Source organism: Onychostruthus taczanowskii, unplaced genomic scaffold (genome assembly GCF_017590055.1).
Source record: "Onychostruthus taczanowskii isolate IOZ18803 unplaced genomic scaffold, ASM1759005v1 scaffold46, whole genome shotgun sequence".
Lineage (NCBI taxonomy): Eukaryota > Metazoa > Chordata > Aves > Passeriformes > Passeridae > Onychostruthus > Onychostruthus taczanowskii.
In genome coordinates this window covers 3,462,203-3,474,544 of record NW_024502125.1, presented here as the reverse complement: position 1 = coordinate 3,474,544, position 12,342 = coordinate 3,462,203, and the positions used below count along the sequence as shown (strand labels likewise).

At 41.9% G+C, this 12,342-nt stretch overlaps 1 protein-coding gene across 1 annotated transcript in view; it reads right to left on the bottom strand.

Annotated features, from left to right (window-relative positions):
- Positions 1-5,207, bottom strand: part of SREK1 (splicing regulatory glutamic acid and lysine rich protein 1) — a 34,339-nt gene extending 29,132 nt beyond the window's left edge. Inside the window, exon 1 of the mRNA XM_041414568.1 lies at positions 4,783-5,207. Within this exon, the coding sequence (XP_041270502.1) occupies positions 4,783-4,943 (161 nt within the window). The 5' untranslated portion in view covers positions 4,944-5,207. The remainder of the gene's footprint in view (positions 1-4,782) is intronic.
- Between the last annotated feature and the right edge of the window lie 7,135 nt (positions 5,208-12,342).

The following is a 12,342-nucleotide window of genomic DNA, read 5'->3' as shown; positions in this document are numbered from 1 at the left end:
GCCAAATCCAGAATGGTATTTAAAAACATCTATGATGGAAAATTCTGTAAGAACAGACAACACTGGGGAGGAAAAACTAAACAGGTAGTGGGAGACACATAAACATGAAAGTCAATCTCAAACAATTTAGAGAAACATTACAAGACGACTACATTTCTTCTGCCCACTTTTATTTATTTGTGGTGGGAAATGCTTTTACATTTCAAGTTTCCACATTCAGGAAGGAAATAACTGTACAGAACAGCTTCTGAGCGAGCTGTAAGACACCTGTCTGCCTGGGCTGGTTGATGGTGTCAGGGAGCAGAATGGTATGGGCAGAATCTAATGGGATGAAGTTCAATAAGTCCAAGTGCCGAGTCCTGCACTTCGGCCACAATAAGACCCTGCAACCTTACAGGCTGGGGATGGTGTGGCAGGACAGTGCTCAGGTGGAAAGGGACCTGGGGGTGCTGGTTGACAGCAGCTGAACATGAGCCAACAGTGTGCCCAGGTGGCCAAGAAGGGCAATGGCATCCTGGCCAGTATCAGGAATAGTGTGGCCAGCAGGAGCAGGGAGGTCATTCTTCCCCTGTACTCGGCACTGGTGAGGCCACCCCTTGAGTGCTGTGTCCAGTTCTGGGCCCCTCAGTTCAGGAGGGATGTTGAGATGTTTGAGCATGTCCAAAGGAGAGCAACAAGGCTGGTGAGGGGCTTGGAGCACAAGCCATATGAGGAGCGACTGAGAGAGCGGGGTTGTTTAGCCTGGAGAAAAGGAGACTGAGAGGTGACCTTATCACTCTCTTTAACTTCCTGAAGGGTGGCTGTGGTGAGCTGGGGGTCAGTCTCTTTCTCTGGACAACAACAAATAGAACAAGAGGACACAGTCTCAAGCTGCGCCAAGGGAGATACAGGCTAGATTTAAGGAGGAAGTTTTTACAGAAAGAGTGGTCAAATACTGGAATCATCTGCCCAGGGAAGTGGTGGAGTCACCATCCCTGGATGTGTTTAAAAAAAGACTGGATGTGGCACTTAGTGCCATGACCTAGTTGAGGTGTTAGAACATGGGTTGGACTGGATGATCTTAAAGGTCCCTTCCAACCTAGAAATTCTGTGATTCTGTGAAGATCTCAGCTGAGACCAGTTTCCAGCATCAGAGGTGATAGCCAGCTGTAACTTTTTTAGTACTCTAGAGATACTTCATTCACCACAAAGACTTCTATGGCCATGAGCAGTTTATTTGCTTTGATTTGGTGGGGGAGAGGATGCCAAGGGGAGGGAGAAGCTCGGGTCTTGGAATTTCTTGTCACCACTGTATGGTGTTTGCTTGTTTCTTTTCAAATACATCCCTCACTGTTTATAACCCAAATGGCTGAAGTCACCACTGAAGGTTCTATGGTCCACTGCTATGGCCCACTGCTGAAGACTTCTAAATCTCCCGATTTTTTTTTTTTTTTTTTTTTTTTTTGCCTCTTTTGTTCATTGCCAACTCAAAAATATAATTCTGCTCTACATAGTTTCAGGGCCCCCCAATAATCCCTATAAACTTTAACATCTGTAGAGCCTGTACTATCAAGTGTGTTTTTGTAAGATTTACTCTTCCTTATTCCCTGATTTAGAACACAAAAGTTATATGGACAGCATGTTGAAAAATATCAGATGTCTGAACACTGGTGCAAATGAGGCCCTACAAGGACATCTTGATACCAAGTGCCTTCCAGAGGTTAGAAAGGAGAAATTCTCTACAAGATGACGCTCACTACTAAAAACACATCAAAATTGCCTCAAGATCTAAGAGATCTAAAACTTCAGAAGGTTTAACAGTGATCCAGTCCTCTCCTTTTCTGAAGGGGGTCTCCAAAGTCTTCCCATCAGCCTTTTTAAGAAGACTTTTTTCTAAAACAGTTAAGTCCTATTATAATTCCTTTTGTTGCTTTTTTTTGCTAGCCTTTACTGAGGCTGAATTGACTCATGATCTTTCTTCTAGGTTACACAGCCTTGATATCAAAAAACAACACATATATCTGATTCAAAGTTACTACAATTCAGTTAGTCTCTTTAGAAAAAAAATTAAGAGGAAATAAATATCTAAATAGTATTTGGACATTTCTAACATTTCTCTTTCACTTGGTAGGAAGACAGCAACATTCATCTCCTAACAGAATAAAAATCAACCAAAGTATTTCCTAAGAAGGAATTCAGAAATCTATGATAATAAAAAAAAAAGAAAAGGCTATGAAACATTTCTCAAGTGGGGCAGGGAGGTGGGGTGTGTGAGGTGTGGAGGACATGACAGAAATTAATAACTTACTGAAATAGAATATTATGGAATAATTGTGCAGATCAGTTTAAATAAGGCTCTGTGTGTTCTGAAGCCTCACCTACATTGCTGTCACTGCAGGATATAACAATTCTATTTATTATTATTATACAGATGACAATCCCTTTTCTCAGACGAAATGTCCCTTAAGGGAAGGTGGCCCATCTGCCTGTGTCAGAATGGATAAGGTATACAAGTGAGAGTGACTTGGGTGGCACCCCTCAGTGTTAAACTAGGCTTTGCCCAAATACTCTGGTTCATGAGCAGAACACTTTTAGGCTCCAAACTGGACAAGGCCCCAGACCCCATTGCCAAGCTTTGGTATGAAGGTGTCTCCACCTCTCAACACCTGCTGGCTGTAACCAGAGCAGGACTTCCTGGTGGCAGAACAGAGGCCAATCCAGTCTTGCCCTTGACTACGGAAGGGTTATCACAAACCCATCATCGAACTTTTTGTTAAACCAGAAATTTATTCTCCAACAGAGTTCTCACTTAAAAGACCACCCCAGACTATTCAGTAGCAAGCAGTATTACACAGTAGGTCTTTCCACACCTAATAGAGACAGCTTGCAACTCCCTGCTTTCAAACAACTCATTTTGCCAAAACCCAATTGTTGCTCAGGAAGTTTTTCAACATTTAACTGTTCAAAAATCCTCTTAAGGCCACATTTGAAGGCTCATTGCTACACATGTAATTTTGAAGCCTACTCTGAAAAGCAGACTTCAACTGGGTTACAAGTGTATGGGACTGTCTGTGCATGTCTGGGACTAAGAATCCAATTACAGGAGTCACTGATCTCCTGCTAACATGAAAACACCACTAGGCTGTGGCAGTGGCTAGCATTCTGAAGTACACACCCAAGGCAAAAGACCAGTCACATCCTGCAAACCAGCTTCAGTTCTTACCTGTTCTGCAAACTGAGAGAGACCTATGTTTTGTTTGGGACACCTTTGCTTCCCATCCACTTGTCAGTGAAATACCATTTTACAAATTTACCATACATTTTCAGAAAGCCAACAGGAGGCAATTTTTTTTTTCCTCCTAAGGAAAGACATTAGAGCTTCTTAGGCATACCTAGTTTTCTCCCAAGGTAGCAATTTGGAAGTCAGTTCAAATGTCCAAAAGTATGAGGCAAGGAAAACCATACTTCTAACACATATGCATAAATAACAGTAAATAAAACCAAAAGTAAAGCACGTAAACAGAATCCTGCATCCTATCTCTGAAAACTTAATTAACCAGCATTACAAGTTATTCCCTACTCTGGTACTGGATTTTAATATTTTTTGTGCATATACACCCTGACAAAACTGTACACATTGGCACAGACATTATTTATGTATGAATGTCAAGAAAGTCCCCATTTCCCTCAAAACCTGTTATATAACCTAGTGAAAGACAAGAACAACAGCTGTAACAAAAAAAAAAAACAGATTCAGTCACGAGAAAACCCAAAATATAAAGAAGCAACTATGGAATAAGTCCAGGACAAAGCCCTAGAAAACTGTATAAAAATCCACCATATAGCTGTCAGTAAGGCATATCTTATTTTAAGCATGTCTTTACATATTAAGTATTTATTTTTTTCTGAATGGTTGATATTCAAATACAGTCAGATGTTATGTAGCTACATTAAAAGTGATAAACACCAACTTTTTTGACTGTTCTTTTTTGCAAACAGAAGTTTTGTTAGCCTGAGCATTTTTGTACCAAAGCTTATGTACTGGGATGCTAATAATGCCCTCTGGTTTCCACTATTCCGATTTACTTTTTCTAAGAAAATACAAGGCTTGATAAGGCACATTTATTATTCGCTTCCCAGTAAAACGGCTGCCTCGAGAGGAAAAAAATTCCTCCCCTTTACTGCTGATCATCGCCTTCTCTGTCGAGGAAACACTGATATTTTGCAAGCCTCTACATCTCCCACCTGAGCGCACCCCTCGGACTCCACTGACACCACGCGAATCGCTTTAAGTTAGGGAGAGATGTGACGCCTGGGATTAATTTACTGCACAAGCCTTCTGGGGGCAACTCCGAGGCAGGGCAGGTTCCCTCCTCTGCCCTCTGCAAAACCTCAGCTACTCTGGCATCTGTTCGAACGGCCCCTTCTCGGAGCACAGCGCCCTTCCAAGAGAAGGGAAAAAAATAAAAAAAATAATGGCAATCGGGCGAGGGCGGCCCTGGAACTCCACAGTCTACTTCACCTGCACCCAGCGCGGGCGAGCAGACAAACAAGCCACAGAAAGCGGGTTTTTAGGAAAGGGGGAAAACGGCCGGCGCCGCCATCTTAAGTGCGGGCGCAGCTCCTTCTCCGCAGCTCCGGCCATACAAAGGGGAGGGACCACGTGACACCTCCCTGGTGCCCGCACTCAAAATGGCGCCTCTGGCCTGCAGCCCCTGCCCTTCCCGCCACCCCCGGCCCCTCCGCGCCTCTCCCTCATCCCTAGGCTCCGTTGCTCCGGAGGGCGGCACGGGCCCCACTTACTCCGGGGGATAGAGACGGAGTTCCTCGATATCTCCCAGGAAGCCGAAGAGCGTCCGCATCTGCTCGCTGGTCACGGCCGAGGAGAGGTTGGTGACCTGGATGACGGACGTGGGGCCCAGAGGGAAGCCCAACGGGACCCCGATACCGCCGCTGTTCATCATGGCGGCGCCTGCCCAGCCTTACCGCGCGCACCCGGGGGCGCGGGCCCGCCCACCGAGAGGGGCGCGCGCCTCCGGCCGGAGCGGCCCCGCGGGCGGGCGTCCTAGCGGTACACTCGATTGCTCCCAGAAGAGCTCTCGGAGGGACGGGCGGCCCCTGCCGGCGAGGCTTCCGGCCCGCCCGCGCCGTGGAGATCGCTCGCTTCCCCAGGAGCCGCTTCCCCAGGAGCCACCTCATATGGAGCAGGCTGGGCCGCCGTGCGCTGGGCGGGGCCGGCGCGGGGTCCGGGTCCGGGCCCCGCCCAGGAAGAGGCGCGGCCCGTGAGGGGCCGCCCGTGCCGCGCGCTTTTGCGCGTGCACGGCTGCCGCTGCTGGCGCGCGCCGGGCCAGGGGCTGCCCTGGCGACCCCGTGGGCGGCTTGGGCCCTTCAGGCGCCAGGCCCCGCCGAAAAATGAGATTTTCCTTTAATTGCGCGTTTGGGGGCCACGTTTAGTAAGAGACAGTTAAGTCACCCTCGGGAATAAACCTCTGAACACGCTCTGTGTCTAAACAGGAGGGGCTTGTAACAGAACGGGTTGTAAGTTGTTCTGTTTTAAATTGACTGTCATGCTATCCCAATGAAATTTATCTTGTTTCCAGTTGTATTTCAAGTTCTTAAAAACTACATTGGCCGGAGAAAATTAGGCTAAGCACTTCATGTGTGGGCTATCACTATTAAGGATGAAACTGCACTATTTCCTAGAGGTATGGAGCTGTGCGTCTTGGCACTGAAAGGTTTAAGGTTTCTGGCAGTTTCTAAGACTTTCCATTCCCCAACTGAGAAGAGATTGAAGTATTTTTGAAGCTATCTGGATTGAAAAATACCGCAAATTTGTGACAGTTCCCTGAGCAAGTGGGTCAGCTGTTACAGAATCTCCATAGATAAGTCTGGGTAATGCTTCCTTTATTGATGGTCAATACATTACAGAAATGTAATTCCAAGCAATTGTCAGAGATGCATTTTATATAAATACATTTATGCATATGTTTCAGATAGGGCTTATTTCAAAATCATTATCAGTGCACTCATATTCTCTTTCTGAATGAAATCCATATTCCAAAAGTACAAAAATCCTTTTAAAATTCCCCTTTTCAGCCATTCTGGTAGCTTCTGGTTAGCTTAAGTCGAGAGAAGTTTAACTGGAGCTTCCAGATATTTTGTTATATATTGTGGAAAATTAAACGGATACTATTATTCTATAGGAACCTTACATAAAGTTTTGTTATGCTTTCACTAGTACATTTTATCCAAAGATGGTTAGCAGAGATGTAGAAGCTATTTCTGCTATGAATATTCTTATCCTTTCTCCTTGCATCTCTCAGTGGAGGGTCCAAAATAGAAATGAACTCTAAAATTCACAAAGGAGAGCCTTGTGATGTCAGAACTGACTGGGATACCCTCCTTCAGATAAAGCCTGTAGCAGTACATACAAAATTCTGAGTTACTGGTCTGCTCTCTGAAAACAAAAGCAAGTAAAACAGTGTTTAAATTTTGTAACTATCAGTCCCTGCCACAGTACAAAATTAGCTTGGGAAATAAATGAATTTGTATTTCAATAAGACTAGGCAAAAAAATCACACCAATCCCAGACCCCTGAAAATCTAATGCTGAAAGCTTTGGGTCTCACATGCTGCCACTAAACGGCTGGAAGCAATAATGACTATTTTAGTCAAACCATTCAAAATTTAAAAGTGTTAAGGAGCCATTCCCTCTCTATAGTAAAAACTCTCCGAGCTATTGAGAAAGAACAAGTTAAATAAAAACAGTAGACATGCAGAAGGAATTGTACAAGCAGTGCCCAAACATTATCTCTCTAGTCAGTGGCTAGCAGACCTGCATCTCACAAATTGCTGTAGGCCTAGAGAAAACTATAGCTGTAATCGAAGTGAACTAATAAGTGTACAAGTTACTTTTCAGTTTTGCTCAGCTGTTTTTACTTGTTATTTACTGTATTTGTGCATGTAAATAAAGCTTCGGTAAATAAAGTCTTCCACCTTGATTGTCAGGTTAACTACAAAACACAAGGCATTATGCAGGCTCTTTGGAGGTAAAATTAAATTCCAGGTTACCTAAATGAAAAATGGTGAAGCTGTTAAATAAGAGTGATTATTAACCTTTTGTCTAAGACTGTATTTTGTGATCTTCCCATGAGGATTAAAAAGCATTTACTGGGTAATGTTGATTGCAAGTACCGGTAGAAAAATACTGGCAATTCAGAAGTTACAGTAAAAGCTGTTTTAGGAGATCAGGAGAAAAGTCTTTTCATTACAAGAAATCACCTTTCAAGCAGACAGTATGTGGTCTGATAGAGCTGGACATCTTTGGTATTTGCTGAGCTTGCAGGGGGAGAGAATTGAAATCACTTGAGGTAAAAGAAAGAAGCATTAGAAAGGTTTCATCAGCTTTCCTTAAATGGAACCGTAAAGACTTCAAAAATAATGTTAGTCACAGAGCTAACAATTATTTTATAAAAATAAAATAGTTTAAGCAATTTATGAGTAGTGAAATTTAACTTCAGGATTCAACAACTCCTGTGGCACCAGTAAAACTTGGCTCTGGAAATCTAAACCCTGGAGACTAATGAGAAAGCTTGAGCAAAGAAGATGTACCCATGGCTGAAGAGAACCAGGTTAAAGGTTTCAAAGTCATAGTGTTTGGTGAGGGGGATGTCACCCCTAGATTCCAGATGGGCAGGAAAGGGGCACTGGTAAAATTAGAGAGAAATCGGTCCCACCTCAGTCCCTGGGAAAGTGATGGAGCAAATTCCCCTGACAGCCATTTTCAAACATCTGACAACAAGAAGACTGGGAGTTGTGAGCATGGATTTAAAAAGAGAAAACTGTGCCTGACCACCTGGTAGCTTTCTGCTGCTGTGAAATGACTGGCTTATGAATGTGGGGAGAGCCTTGACTTTCTCAAGGTTTTTGTAACTTTGTCCCATAATATCCCTTATTTTTCTTTGACTGCTCTTTTGAAAGCGGTACTAGAATGCCATTAAAAGCCAGTATATTTGTATAGCCTGTGCTACCTAAGTTTGCTTTCATACACAGTAACTTTACACCACTTTCCTTGTTGTATAACCAAGATGTCAGTGTTTTGTGTAGATTAGTGATGCAGAACACAGGAAACTAACTTCCCTTCTACAACATGAATGTTCCTTCTCTTGTGAATTAATCAAGAGGCATAATCTTCAAATGCCAATCTCCTACTACTCACAGTAGACTGCGGGAACAAACTACTTCTGATAATACTCCTGTATCATGTTTGCACCTCAGATTAAGTTGAACTAACTTTCAAATACACACAAATCAGAAAATGTTAACTTCAGAACATTTCAAAGACAACAGACTATTTTCTAAACTCAGCAGATCCACAGTGCTTGCCAAGTACAAGAAATGGCTTTCATCCCCTTTCCATTGCTGTATCTTTAAGGTTTATCAGGTAACTGCTCTCATTTTTATGTATGCCTTAGTACAATTTATGGAGGTTTTTTAAGAAGAGTCATGTAGAACAGAAAAACATCTTACAGATGATCTGTTTTACAGATCTCTTAGTTCTGTGTAGTAATCTCCAATCCATCACATCTGTAATCTCAAAAATTCTATAAAATCATTTAAAAAGAAAGTGTAAGATCAATTTATATACCTACCCAGAAAAATTGTGGAAATATTTTTCCCTGATAAAATTTCTAGTGTAGTAATTGTTTTCTCCAGATTCAAGTTTACACATCTAGAAATCTTAAAATCCTGCCTATGATGAGATTAACAGATGAATGCTACATGGTCAGTGTAAGCAGCTGAAACCAGTTTAAACTTGCTGCCTCTGGATGGCAGTCAGCTGTACAAGTTAGCACTGGTAAACTGAAACAGCTGCAAGATTTCTGCATCTGCTTTTTATCTGTTTTACAGCAAGCACATGAAAAAAATTAGGATTGCTGTATTGAGCATAGCAGTTTCAATTAGAAGAGTCACGTTAGCAGCTCTGGAGCGTGTTTTACAATGACATTCTTCTCCCCATAAAATTGCTTGTATCAAAGATGGAGTAGCTCTTCTTGACTTGCAATTATTTTTAAACTTCAGAATAAGAAGATGAGGGGGTTAGCTGACAAACTGAGATAGTGTTGCTAACTCTGAATCTCCAAGCACATATTAACAAAGGAGGAGTGTCTCCACCACTGAGAGACTGAGAAAATGCACAAAAGCAGTTAAAATCTGAGAATCTTAATCTGAAAACAGATTCTCCATCTAGTTACCTTTCAGGGCAGCATTTCTGCTTATGAAATTTAGTATCTGTTCTACAGAGAGCACTTCTTAGATTACAGAAGCATTTTTTCTTCAAAGGGGGATTTTAGGAAATCCTTTTTAAAAGCTATGTAAAAGTCTACATGTCAATAGATAATAGTTTTATGATATACTTTTAATACCCATATGTCTGACTATGTATGTGTAGGGAAATGAAAGGGAAATGTAAAAACTCAGCTTTTTAATTTTCTTTTTTATTTTTTTTAATTAAACTGGGTGTCTGCTAGGAGATCTGCTAGTTGCTGTTTTACTGGCAAGACATAAAATTGGAACTGTTTGGGTAGGTGCCCACTGAAGCAAAAAAGCTTTCTTCTTTGCTCTGAAGTTATTCTGCTGGGAATCACAGTATGTAATTCTGCATAAGGGGATAATGTTTTTAAACCTCAAAAGACCCTGTCTGAACAAGGTAATTCGAAGGTATTGGATAGAAAATTCTGGATTCACTTGTATGAATTTCTTCTCCTTTCCAGTCACATTTTGTAGGAGCAGGGCAAGTTTTCTTCGTGGAATAAGAATACGATAGAATCTTTATAATTGTGAAGTTTGAAAACTGGAGTAAAACTTGGTGCAGATAAACATTAATGTTTTACTTCCAGCTTTTTTTTGAAAGTGGCATAAAATAGGCATTATTACAAAACAGAGTTTGGTAATTAGTAACTCTGAAAAAAATTATTGGTGTCTTCAAATGTCTTAAAATATAAGCACATAATGATTCAATCTATAATAGATTAACTACATTTGCAATTAAATAACACCACACATTGTTTACTGCAGGGTCAGGAGGTCACCCAGCATCTTTTCATAAAATTAAAATGCAGCAGAAAAAAAAACCTGTTTAATGTTTTATCTATTTGGAGGTTTTCGCATGGTTTCTAACCCTTGCATGCATCAACTCCCACCTCATCATTCATTGCTCATGCCAGATAGCAAATGAGACCATTTTACATGATTTTTTCATTTTTCCAGGACTCAGTATTATGTCAGCTAACCAGCTGTTACCATCTATTTCAATATTTATTAGCAAACCTCAGTTTCTCTGTAGTGAAGCCATAGCTTTCAGCTGAAGCAGTTTTTGGCGGAAACATTCTCAGCAAAAAATACATTCTCCATATTCAAAACCAGTTGTTGATTATTCTGTAGTAAGTGGAAGTTCTTGCAAATGAAAATAAATCAAATATGCTAAAACACTGATGTTAAGAGCCATGGCACAATACTTACAAACCCTGTATTTTTCCATTGCATACTTCTAATTCAGTAGAAAGCTTTTACCCTTTTTCTTTTTGTTGGTTTTTTTTTTGGGTTTTTTATGTTGGTTTTTTTTCTCCAAAGTTTCCTTCATAAATTACCAACATTAGCAGTTGAATGAGAATTTCTCTGTAGAGCATCTGGTTCATCTGCTACCCCTTTGTCAGTTAAAAGACAGTCCATGAAAGGTTTGTCCTAGTCAGTATTTCCACATCTGGCAAACAAGAGTGAATATTTTGCCACAGATTTTTTTATTACTTTGAACAATACTAAAGCATAAACATTTCAGCCATTTGCAGCATCCAGCCATGCCTCATGAAATGGATGCAGTGCAGAACCACACTCCCCCTTGTGTTACGCAGCTGCAAAAATAGATGTTGCAGACTACTGTTATAATTTAATTCCTGGTGCTCTAATGATTGGGCCATGCAGAAAACGCTGTTACTTCAGCAGCGTGACTTTTCATGAGGAGCTCTTCTTGGCCATCTCAGGAACCTTATCAACCTAGTCATACGTTTCCTTGCATGTTCCAAGTGCACCTCTAAAGCTTTTAATCAGGTATTGATCTAAATATGAGGGGCTGAAAGTGTCCTAACTCAAGTATTGCCAGCTATGGTAACTGAATCTTTCACAGCTCAGTAATGCTTATCCACACTTGCAAATTACTTTCCATAGGCACAATGTCCTGAGCAGTATTTCTGATGTATTTTAAAACACTGGATTTATTGCTAATTTCATGTTTTCTCTTCCTTTAAGCCAAACAGCTGCTACTTTTTCCATACTTAATGCTTATCGCTAATACAAAGCAGTAGTTCAAATAGTTCAGATTGCAGAACTGAAATACAAGTCACATTCTCACAGACAATATTCAGGAAAAGCAAACAAAAGGGAGCAAAGAGCTGGAAATGAGGGAGTCCCACAGAGAAGAGGGTCTGAACTGCAAGGAAGTACTTGAAATGATGCTTTCAGACAGCAGTAAAAGAGACCAGATGCTCACAGGAACCCTCTGAGAAACTTGAGGGACCTGCTGCTGCCAGGTACAAGGCAAGGGGGGCACTGAGGCCTGGGAACACTGGCAGCTTGTAGCAAGTGTGGTCCGCAGCCCTTGGTACAGCATGCCTGGAGCCTTTGTTGCAGCTGCCTTTGCGTGAGAGGGTGATCCTCTCACCCTTTAGCTGGTGCTAGGAGGAGGCTTGTTGGATCAGAGGGAGCACCTAGGGCCCCCCATGAGCTGTCATGCAAGACCTGTGCTGCTAAGCAGAGGAATTTTGGAATTCAGCAACCTGTGCAGCTTGGGGAGAGACAGGACCTCTTCAGACCTACAGCTTCCAGAGCTCTGGGCCCCACAATGCAGACCTGGGCAGCCTGTCACTAGAAGAACCACAGGTGGAATATCAGTGGAAGGCAATAGCTGGAAACTGGTGGCTTCCAGCACTGCATGTAAGGCTGCTACTTGTAGTGAAGTTTCAATGGTGTAGCAGAGCTCGTTTCAAGGCAGTCTCATAAATAGTGCAATAGAATCTTCCGTACACATTCAAAATTGAATATAATCCATGGCAGCAGGGATACCATACCAAAAAATACACTTTCTCTTTGACAAAGTGCCTTCAGGCAGAAAATCTAACAAGTTAGACCTTCTCAGATGCTTGATGAAAAAGTAAACTGTTATGAATGTCCAAATAGGGAGCAGATACAGAAAACCAAAATAACAAAGGGCCCAACACTCCAGGGTCATCAGGGCCATAACCTGTTAATAGCAAGAATCAATTTTCTGTAAGAGGAAGCAGAATATAGTGTTACTGGTATATCAGATCCA